Raw genomic sequence first — 11,490 nt, forward strand, 5'->3', positions numbered from 1 at the left:
TTTTTTTCGTGTTTCGGTCGCGCATGCTCAAAGAGCTGTTTGCGATGATTTCGTAGATGGCGGGAATTCTATTTAAAGTGTATTCAGTATTATAACAACCTTAATTGTTGTCTAAATATATTTATATTATATCACACTCTTGTAATAATCTACTTATTGATCAGGTAAATATATATTGCACACCTTTTATTAACAAGTTGTTTGATATAATAAGTTTAATTGCTATTCTGCAGAACAATATAACTTTCGTTGAAGCATGTATAAATGTTTTATTTTCGTATATTTTGATCAGTGTTAATGAATTAAAATTTATAAATATACCAGCGCTTAGATTATTGTTATTTTGTTGTTGTTTAGCTCTAAATTACCCCGATTGAGCAAACTTACAGTGATCAAATGCGTCACAGTCGCGACAATTCTATAAAGTGTTTCTGTTTGTGTTCCTGTGCTTTTTTGAAAAGACAGTATGGATCGATTTGATGAAGATTTGGCTGCTGTTTCTAATAGGTTGAATTACTAAATGGAGGCAGGCTTGATGATCCAAGCTTCGGCATGAACTACTAGTACATAGTAACGAGTCAACGCCACTATAACTAACTTAACACTAGAGGTAGAAATAGTGGTAACCAAAATCTCCTTCATGTCGCTGTTGTCTTTAAAATAAAAAAGATGCATCGAATAATGTACTATGTATGAGAAAGAAAAAAAAAATATCTAATTTATCAGGGCTGAACAAGGACTAAATAATTCTACACAATAAAGGGAAAAGGGCGTGGGAAAGAGAACCATACTACTCCTATGGAAAACATTCGTTCTCAGTCGCCCGGTTACTGTTCCCATTTGAGGTTGCCCTGTTACTGTTCCCATTTGAGGTCGCCGCAGAGCGTCAAATAGCGGAACATGGAGCAATCCCAACATGGCCTCATCCTCTGGCTGAAACCTGTAAAAAATGAAGGAATGTCATTACCAGTAAAGGGACCCCCTTCGATCATGGCTGATCATGTGATTGCTCCTAGAATGTTCGTCTCCGAAGCACAAGTCCGAGCAAGGTTGTTTATGGAAGACCATGCATACCAACCTCCCCTCTCCATGCCAATGATGTTATCCAAGGGAAAGACAAAGGGGCCGATACAGCTTGGCACCAGTGACATCACAACACATTTCTACAACTGAGTGAACTGGAGCAACATGAAATAAAGTGTCTTGCTCAAGAACACAACACACATCCCGGGCTAAGAATTGAACTCACTACCTCATGATTGAGAGCCCAACGCTCTAAACACAGCCCTTTAGTTTAATCATATATTATTTGCTTATTTTCATGGTCCACTATTCGAGGGAGGGTCCTCAGGCACCCTCTCAGTGATGTCTTGTTAGAAGCAACCGTTATTACATTTTCCTACTGGATTCCCAGGCACGATCTACTGAAACTATGAATGTTATCCAGCTATCTCATTATGTCTACCACTAAGTCACCAGCTTGCCAGTTGGTTTGGCTTGAAGAATATGTCTTGTGATCCTTTCCTGTGGCATTATAACTACATGTCCATAATGCTGGAGCTGTGACATTTCAGTTCAGAGAAGTATCTGTCAGACCTGGAGTGACGCCTTGATCTCTGAGTTGCTCACCCTTTTGGGTAATGTTACTCCAGAGATCTTTCAAAAGAACCCCATTTTGGCTGCTTGTATTCACAATCATACTCTTTTGGACATTACCCAACATTCATAAATGTGAGAAAGGTTCAAAAACTGAATGAAAGTTGCATGTTTGGCTTGTTTATCAACCTATCTTTTGAGGATTTAATGCTGAAGCTGGTGTATTACTGTACAAGCAACTGCAAATTTTTTTGATATGTATGAAAAAAAGGCAGGCTGTTGATGAATTTTAAGACAGCATTGCATACAACTCACATTATTATGTACTATCACATATTACAAATAGACAAGGAGTAACACTACTTGCTGGGCATTTTTCTCCAAGTTAATTTTATATATATATATATTTATATAAGGGCATTACTGTACAATAACACCTCACGCCATGAGGGACTCTAAGGTCAGACTACTATGGCGTGAGGCGTTATTGTATAGTAATGCCCTTATATAAATATAAAAATATATATTTCGGGAATAAATGATGGATTTTTTCCCTTATGAGGTTTTTTCACGCTAGCTACTTGATAAATTCTTGTAAAAGAATTCGTCCTATTATTGAATTTATATATATATATATATATATTATCTCATCTACTTAGCTGAGAGGGCTTTTCCCTTTTAGCTGGTCTTGTCTTTCTTGGCAATCTCAGCAATGCCAGTGACATGAAAAGAGCACCCAGTACACATTGTAAAGTAGTTAGCATTAGGAATGGCACCCAGCCATAGAAAACATGCCAAAGCTGAACTTGGCCTTGGAGATTGCCAGATACTCTCAAACCTTCCAACACATGTCAGCATGGAAAACAGACATTAATTGATTATGATAATGAGTGACAATGCTTTAAGTAACTAATGAGACCTTCCCTTTATTTCAGTGCTGTTAACACAATGCATGCTTTTCTCAAGCCTGGAAGTTCTGGTTTCATCAAGAAAAAAGAGAAGCCTGTATCAACAGAAACGACCAAAGATTCACATATACCCTGGGTAGAGAAATAGTAAGTGTTTAAATCTAATCCTCACATTGGTTTTTAAAGGATAAGCATCCACTTGAATTATTACATACAAAGTTTTAATATTCCTGAAACAAAATAAGTTTGTGTTGGTGTGTGTCATGGAAAGATATCAGGAGTATATCAGTCTGTCAAAAAACTAAGATGAAAGTGTCATTTTTTATTTGCTCTCTCTCTCTCTCTCTCTCCCTCGTCTGGAGACCAATGATTGCCAACAGTGCTCATGACTTTTTCCAGGGCCACTATGACTAGAGAGAAGAAATTATCCTTAGATTGGAGACAGCCTGAATACTTGCAACATTATCCAAGGACCAATTGGAAGGCATTTGTTTTTTAGTGGTATGAACTTTGAGGTTAAAGGTAAAATGTAAAGAATTGTGAAAACGAGACTTATGCTGGGGATGGTACAAAGCTTGCTAGTACAAAGAAACAGACTATGTAGTAGTAACAGCACATCTGTGTGTTATTGGTTGTAGAATGCAAGTGAATGAAGGTTTGACAATGAGATAAATAATTTTTTATAGTACAGTGGAAGGTACAGAGAGGACACAACAGATTTGTATGCTTGGAACTGATGATCTGTTGATGAGTTAGAAATCTCCCTCTCTTCTCTTCATGCTTTGCCTTCAGGTGTTGGCAATCATTGGTCTCCAAAACGAAATCTGAAGATTCAAGATTTTTCATGAGAAAAGATATAACAGTGGTTTTCCATTGCCTTTTGCCATTACATTTATGATTTATTCTACTGATCAATAGCACTCCCAAGCTTATCCTTGAATTACAGGGTTTGTATTTTTGGCCCTGAAACTAGGAGACTAAATTCATGTGATATCAGAGTATGTCCACATATCAATAGGCCTGTTTGACACTTGTCTGGGGCCAGCACTGCTCCAAGTTTTGTATATCTTAACCACAGCTCTTTTAGAAGCTGTAGAAACTCTGCCAAATTAGATTGGAGCCTGGTGTTGCCATCCGGTTTCACCAGTCCTCAATCAAATCGTCCAACCCATGCTAGCATGGAAAGCGGATGTTAAACGATGATGATGATGAGACTCACCTGGGACGTTTGTCACTAATGTTTTTTTTTTTTTTTTGTTTCTACTGTGTAGTCGTCCTCGACAAATTGATGATGTTGCTTACCAAGATGAAGTTGTGAATGTTCTAAAGAAATCTCTTCAGGGTTCTGATGTAAGTGTTCTAGTTTATTCTTTTACTCATTAATATTTTTGCTCTTTCACTGGTTTCAGTCCTTTGTCAGTGGCCATCCTGGGGTACTCTTTTCAAGGATTTTGATCACTGATTGGTTTCAAATCCTGGCACAAGACCAGTAATTTCAGGGGTTAAGTCTATTACATCAACTTCAGTGTTCAGCTGGTTCTTATTCTATCGACCCCAGATGGATGGAAGGAAAAGTCAGCCTTAGTGGAATTTAAACTTAGAACACGAAGAAGGACAAAATGCCACCAAACATTTTGTCCAGCATTTAACAGTTCTGCTAGCTTACAGCCTTCTTTTGGTCAGTCATATTTACATCAATTACTTTGTATAGTAGTTTGTTTATCTGTCTTTATTTGAAAAAATGGTTTAGTTCTCCTTTGGTGTATCATCATTTAAATTGCAGATTACTGATACATGCCATTTATGTATCGTACTTAATGTTTCATACACCATTGATAGGCATGATGTGTTTGTGTCTATTTACTTATTGTTGAATTGTACGTGTAGCTTTCATTAACCACACAAACAAACCATCTTCTGATGTCACATCCTCTTTGATGTCTATGCAAAACCATTCATATATATATATATATAGTGGGGAGATGGCCTAATACCAGGTCTTGAAGACTAAAATATGATACAGGGACAAGCAGAGGTGTCTTGCTACAGAGATAATATACGTACACATTTTCATTATCCTTTAATGTTTGTTTTCCATGGGTTGGATTAACAGGAGCTGACAGAGCTGAGAGCTACACCAGGTTCCTATTGTCTCATTTGGTATAGTTTCTATGGCTGGATGCCCTTCCTAATGCCGACTACTTTACAGAGTGTACTGGGTGCTTCTTATGTGGCCCCCAGCATCAGCAGGTTTGCCCTGTAATTTTCATATATATATATATTCTAATGTATACTTTTCACTAACTCTCAGTCTGCTGTCTCATTTGACAGTTGCCAAATCTGTTGTTCTATGGACCACCTGGTACTGGTAAAACATCCACAATTCTGGCAGCAGCAAGAGAATTGTTTGGGTATGTATGTGAACAACTTTATTATCTACTAATTGCATAGATAATCTCATTTAATTGAAAATAGATTCTCAGTTCAGTATATTACATGTTTGGGACCCTACCATATTTTCATTCTAGCATTTAGAATGCTCCCCAGAGTAGTTTCTGTCAGACATGTTGAATTCCATAACCAGTCTCATTATATTCCCTCTATTTCTGTATATATTGATTATTTCTAAGTTTTGCCAATTAAGTTAGAGTCAGCACAGGTGTGGCTATGTGCTTAAGAAGTTTGCTTCTCAGCCACATGGTTCCAAGTTCAGTCTCACTGTGTGGCACCTTCGACTATAGGCCCAGGACGACCAAGTCCTTGAGAGTGAATTTAGTAGACAAAAATCGAAAGAAGCTCCTTAAATATGTGTGTGTGTGTGTCTCTTGGTATCTGAAGTTGCATGATGATTATAAATAAGTGTCATTATCATACATGTGGTGCCATTCATTTGCAATATCCCATGTGAACATGTCTGGCCATAAGAAAATATTGCCTTGTTAAGAAATGGGTATGGGTTGGCACCAGGAATAGCATCAACTGAAAAAAGTCTGCCTCAAAACATCTTCGTCTGACTTATACAAGCAAAGAAAGCAGACGTTAAAATGATGATAATTTGCTGATGAGGTTTAATAATACTGAAACATGCCTCTTTCAATAGTTGGCTTAAAAGCCTGACAGGACTAAATTAGAGTTGACAATGACATGGTTTGACATTTGTAAATACTATAAGGCCTTTTGTTTAGTATTCTCTACAAGTTTTGTTATAAATTACCATTAATTGTCATCATTGTTGTTTTAACAACTAATTTTTCATGCTTGCATGGGTCAGATGAAAATATGTGTAGGTGGAGTTCTCTTCAGTCGAATGCTCTTCTTGTCAAACAATAAACAACCTGGATATGCTTTATGCAGAGAACTGGAAACAAATTACTATATAAATGAGTCTTTTGTTTCAAGGATCATGCAACGTGTCAAGTCTATGTCTAGCAGCCTGGATATGCCTTTTGTAGTGAATTATAAGTAGATAACAATGTCAGGAAGCTACTATTTATAAATCAGTGAACGTGAGGGAAATACAAATGAACATAAATACATGATGGGCTTCTTTCAGTTTTTATCTATCATATCCTATTTAAAAAAAAAAAAATTTTTTATCCTTTCTTTATTTTGTTTAGACATGATATGTACCGCAGCCGTGTCTTGGAACTGAACTCTTCAGATGAACGAGGAATTGAAGTCATTCGAAACAAAGTGAAGAAATTTGCTCAGATCAGTGCCTCCGCTGTTCGACCTGAGTAAGTAGACAGATTTAGAATGATGTGCATTCATGCAATTGCATTCGGTTTTTGATATGTAAGTACTGAAACAGGCGTTGTGATGATGACGACAATATTGGTGTTGGCAGCATATTGAGGTGGTGCATTTAAGGAATGGTGTGTTGCGTAGTGTTGTGTGATATAGTAGCAGTGTAGTGATGTAATGTTGTGTAATGACAACAAGTTGTAATGTGATGTGTTAGTGTAACAGCATAATGTGGTGGTGCAATGTTGCAGTTGTGGTAGTGTTGCAGTATAGCGATGATGTGTCATGTGGTTATGTTATGTTGTCGTGATTGCATAATGGAGGGATCTGTGGTGATGTTGTAGTAGTGGGTTGCTGAGGTAGTGTAGCTGTAGTCTGGCATGGTGGCACTGTACTAGTCTGATGATTTATTGAGTTGGCCAAAAAGTAATTTGTTTTTTAAGGGAAAATAAGACATGTTTTAGACATAATGTGATTTATTCAATCTATGAGATAATTGCTTTCAGATTTTGGCTCAAGGCTAGCAATTTTTTGGTGGCAGGGAATCAATTACATCAACCCCCAGTTTTCAGCTGATATGTTTTCAATTGACCCTGCTTTTCTTATGGACAGCTATATGTCGCATGCTCTCCAGTTAGCAGTGCAGATGACTTGTATATTTATTCTACCAACACTGGACTTACGTAAAAACATAGTTTACCCAGAAGCATTGTCAGCTTCACTTAACATATGTTGAAGTGTGCAGTCTGCCCAGACATTACAGAGATGAATGAAGCAGCTTTCTTTCCATGTACCTTACTTTCTGCAATACGGATACTCATATATCATCCATTTCATTATATCCGTAAGTTTAGGTCATTTTGGGGATAATGCTAAGATTTCATTCTAATCTAAGCAGTCAGCAGTCATTCTACATGTTTTTGGTTCACACGCCTCGTGTGCTGATTCTGCCCATAAGAAAGAAACAAATAATACAATGTGACTGTAGGCCATAACACCCGGGCAATGCCAGGATACCTTGCTAGTGTGTGTATGTGTGTGTGTATACACATACACCTATCACAAAGTTTGTTATCTTGAATCATTTGTTTTATTTTTCTTTAGTGGAAAACCCTGTCCTCCTTTTAAGATAATCATCTTAGATGAAGCTGACTCAATGACACTAGCAGCTCAGGTGAGATTTTTGACATTTTTAATTTAATACAAACAAAAAAATTTCTTGGGATGTCTTTTTCAAACCTTATGTGGGTTTCATATTTCTTCAAATTTAAATATTTACATGAAATATATCTTTTCACTGTTTGATATTTCTCTTATGCCAAACACTTAAATATATTACATATTTTTCATTATCATCATCATCTTCTCATCCACTTTGTCATGGTTGGTTGGCTCAGATGTAATTCGTTGCAGTAGATTTTCTATGGCCAGATACTTTTCCTGTCACCTATGGTCAGACAAGTTTTCATGGCAGATAGCAAATGAACAACACCACTTATATGACAGTCAGAATTGTTTACAGTTCATGCACAGCATCAAGACAAGGAGACACAAACAGGCATTGAAGTCAATTTTGTTTTTCATTCACCTAAGGTTGGTGACAGAAAGTACCAGCCAAGTATTAGAATCAATAGTATCAACTATTTGTATATTTATTCTACCAACACTGGACTTACACAAAACATAGTTTACCCAGAGGCATTGTCGGCTTCACTTAACATATGTTGAAGTGTGCAATCTGGCCAAACATTACAGAATTCTACCGTCAGTTGCTGGCCCTGTGGCTGTGTGGTAAGAAGCTTGCTTCCCAACCACATGGTTCTGGGTTCAGTCCCACTGCTTGGCACCTTGGGCAAGTGTCTTCTACTATAGTCTCAGGCCAACCAAAGCCTTGTGAGTGGATTTGGTAGACGGAAACTGAAAGAAGCCCATCATACATACATATATATATAGTTGGAATTTACAGAAAAACAAAAGATGAAGACAGGTACATATATATATGTATGTATGTATTTGTGTGTCTGTGTTCCCCCCCCCACCACCACCACCATCGCTTGACAACCAATGTTGGTGTGTTTACGTTCCCATAACTTAGTGGTTCGGCAAAAGAGACCAATAGATTAAGTACTAGGTTTACAAAGAATAAGTCCTGGGGTCAATTTGTTCGACTAAAGGTGGTGCTCCAGCATGGCTGCAGTCAAATGATTGAAACACATAAAAGAATATAAACTCATAGACACAAGTAATTCCTGTGTGATTAAGAAGTTTGATTCCTAACCACAAGGTTGTGGGCCGAGTCCTACTGCATGCCTTGAGCAAGTGTATTCTGTTATAGTCCCAGCCTGACTAACGGCTTTGAATGGATTTGGTTGACAGAAAATGAAAAAAGTCCATCATATATGTGTGTGTTTGTGCCTTCTGGTCTTGACATCACAAGATGGTTGTAAATGTGTATCATTGTCATTCAGTCAGTGTTGTTCCTTTCCAGTCTTCCATGGGAACTGTCCAGCCTTAGGAAAATATTACCTTGCTTGGAAATAGCTGAGGGTCGGTGACAGGAAGGACGTTTGGTCACAGAAAATCTGCCTCAGTGAATTCCATCTAACCCATGCCAGCTTGGATCATCATCATCATCATCATCCTTTAACGTCCACTTTCCATGCTGGTATGGGTTGGATGGTTTGACTGAGGACTGGCAAACCAGTAGGGTGTACCAGGCTCCAATCTTATCTGGCAAGGTTTCTACAGCTGGATGCCCTTCCTAACGCCAACCACTCCGAGAATGTAGTGGGTGCTTTTACGTGTCACCGGTACGGGTACCAGTCAAGGGGCACTAGCATCAACCATGTTTGGATAGTGCTTTCTCTGTGCCACTGGCACAGGAGCCAGTCAGTGGGTACTGGCTTCGACCACATTTGGATGGTGCTTTTTATGTGCCACCAGCACGGGAACCAGTCAGGGGACACTGGCTTCAACCACGTTCACATGGTGCTTTTTATGTGCTAATGATGATTAAGATGAGCATAGTGTTATTATCAGCAACTCCTTTATTAATCTGTTTAATTTATATTTGTTTGTGTTCCTAGACGGCATTGCGACGAACCATGGAGAAAGAATCAAAAACCACCCGGTTTTGTTTGATCTGTAACTACGTGAGCAGAATTATTGATCCGATCACTTCCCGGTGTGCCAAGTTCCGCTTCAAACCTCTCACTTTAGAAATATTGTTGAAACGATTACAAGACATATGTAGTAAAGAACAAGTGGTCTGCAAAGAAGATGCTTTGCAAGCATTAATACAGGTATCTGAGGGAGACTTAAGACGTGCTATTACACTTCTTCAGAGTGTGTCTCGATTAAAGGGAGAGGAACAGATAACCAAGCAAGACATTCTGGAAGTGGCTGGAGTAAGTTATCCTTTCCATTTCTTCATCTTTTTATCTCTTTCAAATCTTGCCGTATTGTTGCTGTTGTTTTAGTATATATTTAATCCTTTATCATTCAAATTGCTCTGCCAAATGTAATGCTTATTTCTTCCCATTGTTTTGAATTGATTGTGTATTATCTCATAGCTTCAAAATTTTGATCATACAGTTGTATATTTTTAGAATGACATTGTAGGGTAGACGTGAGAGGCCAGATCTGGCTAGTTTGAAAATAAAGCAGGTTGAATATTTGGACTGGACGTGGCCAATTTAAATGTTAAAAGGCTAATGAGTCAACAAGGAAGCCTCTACTTAATCATTTGTCACATCATAATGTGTCTTTCTGACAAGAAAACTTAGCTGCTGTTTCTAACCTATCAATTGAACACAATAAGCTCTCACATTTGTGAATATATGTTTATATGTTGGCTATATTTGTAACAGACAACGAATTTCAAAGGGAATTTGTTTCTTGTTTATAATTTTGTCTTCTATATTAACATAAAATTGCAGTGAAATATCTTGTTCAAAACTTTGTTGTACATAAACAAAGTGGTAAATGAGAAGCGTAGGTGAATTTTTTTCGCTATAAGTAATGTTTGCATGACTTTGTTCTTTTTCATTTGTTTTGTAAATTTCAAAATGGTTGCATATCAACAAGTATTTAATTGGAAAATAATATATTTATCTTACAAACAGCAGATATTGCTGTTTTACTGACTAAAGGCTTCTGTAAAATAGTTTAGTCGTCTCAAAAATAAGTAGTTTCAGGTGGTGTTGTATTTGAGAGTGAAATGTTCAAAACCAAAATACCTTTTGGCATATAAGTTATGTCCCTTATGTTCTGTGTTCAAATTCCCATCAGGCCAGTTCTTCCTAACTTCCTTCCAGGTTTGATAAAATAAAGGATCTGTTAAGTATTGTGGTTGATTTAATTGCTTCTCTCTACATGAGTTTCTAGCTTTGTGCCTTGCGCCTATGGTAGAAAGGATTATTACCTCTGCTGTAGCAAAGGCGGAGGTATTATTTTCAGTTGTGTTTGTTTGTCCATAGACAAGATGTCTCAAAAACTGCTTGATAGATTTGGATGAAACTTTCAGGGATGTTTGGCCTTGTGACTAGCATGAACATATTAGATTTTGGGATTGATCCGGTACCGGACAAGGATTCTGGATTATTTTTCTGTTTTTTTTTACTTAATTTTTGAGAGCAGTCAGTTCATTTTTAGTATTCTTATTTGTGAAAGCAGTCGAGTTTATCTCAGATATTCTCATTTTAAAAATCATCTCCAGCTAATCATTGAGAGGACATTGGTGTTGCCTTGGCGGAGGTTTGCGCTCTCTGAGTGCTCTTGTTATTATTATGATAAGGTGGTGCATTGGTCAGAATGCTTTGTGGAATTTCTTGTGGCTCAAATACTGCCATGTCAACTCTTCATGGTCAGTAAAATAACTATCATTTGAGCAATACTGTTGCCATAATCGACTTATCCTCTTACCCCAAAATTGCTAGGCTTGTGCCAAAATTTGAATCCGTTTTTATTATGTTCTTCATTTTTTTTTCAGATTGTTCCAGAAGATGTTATCCGCAACATACTTGATGTCTGCCACTCAGATTCATATGATAAACTTAACTTAGCATTAAAGGTATGCAATACACACACACACACGCATGCACGCTCACACACACACAATAAACTTACTTGGAAATGGATGTGTGGAATTCAATCAAATGATAACAAAATATATATACACGCACACACACATATATATATATATATATATATATGCATAAATGGGTACAGGACATTACCAACA

General features: G+C 37.4%; 1 protein-coding gene across 1 annotated transcript in view; it reads left to right on the plus strand.

The window, feature by feature from the left end:
• The first annotated feature begins 24 nt into the window (after positions 1-24).
• LOC106882033 (replication factor C subunit 4) overlaps positions 25-11,490 on the plus strand; it is a 16,743-nt gene continuing 5,277 nt past the window's right edge. Inside the window, exons 1-8 of the mRNA XM_014932590.2 lie at positions 25-164; positions 2,532-2,651; positions 3,776-3,854; positions 4,836-4,915; positions 6,122-6,241; positions 7,353-7,422; positions 9,335-9,655; positions 11,239-11,319. Of these exons, the coding sequence (XP_014788076.1) occupies positions 2,545-2,651; positions 3,776-3,854; positions 4,836-4,915; positions 6,122-6,241; positions 7,353-7,422; positions 9,335-9,655; positions 11,239-11,319 (858 nt within the window). The 5' untranslated portion in view covers positions 25-164; positions 2,532-2,544. The remainder of the gene's footprint in view (positions 165-2,531; positions 2,652-3,775; positions 3,855-4,835; positions 4,916-6,121; positions 6,242-7,352; positions 7,423-9,334; positions 9,656-11,238; positions 11,320-11,490) is intronic.

The sequence above is a fragment of the Octopus bimaculoides genome, chromosome 3 (genome assembly GCF_001194135.2).
Source record: "Octopus bimaculoides isolate UCB-OBI-ISO-001 chromosome 3, ASM119413v2, whole genome shotgun sequence".
In the NCBI taxonomy this organism is placed as follows: domain Eukaryota; kingdom Metazoa; phylum Mollusca; class Cephalopoda; order Octopoda; family Octopodidae; genus Octopus; species Octopus bimaculoides.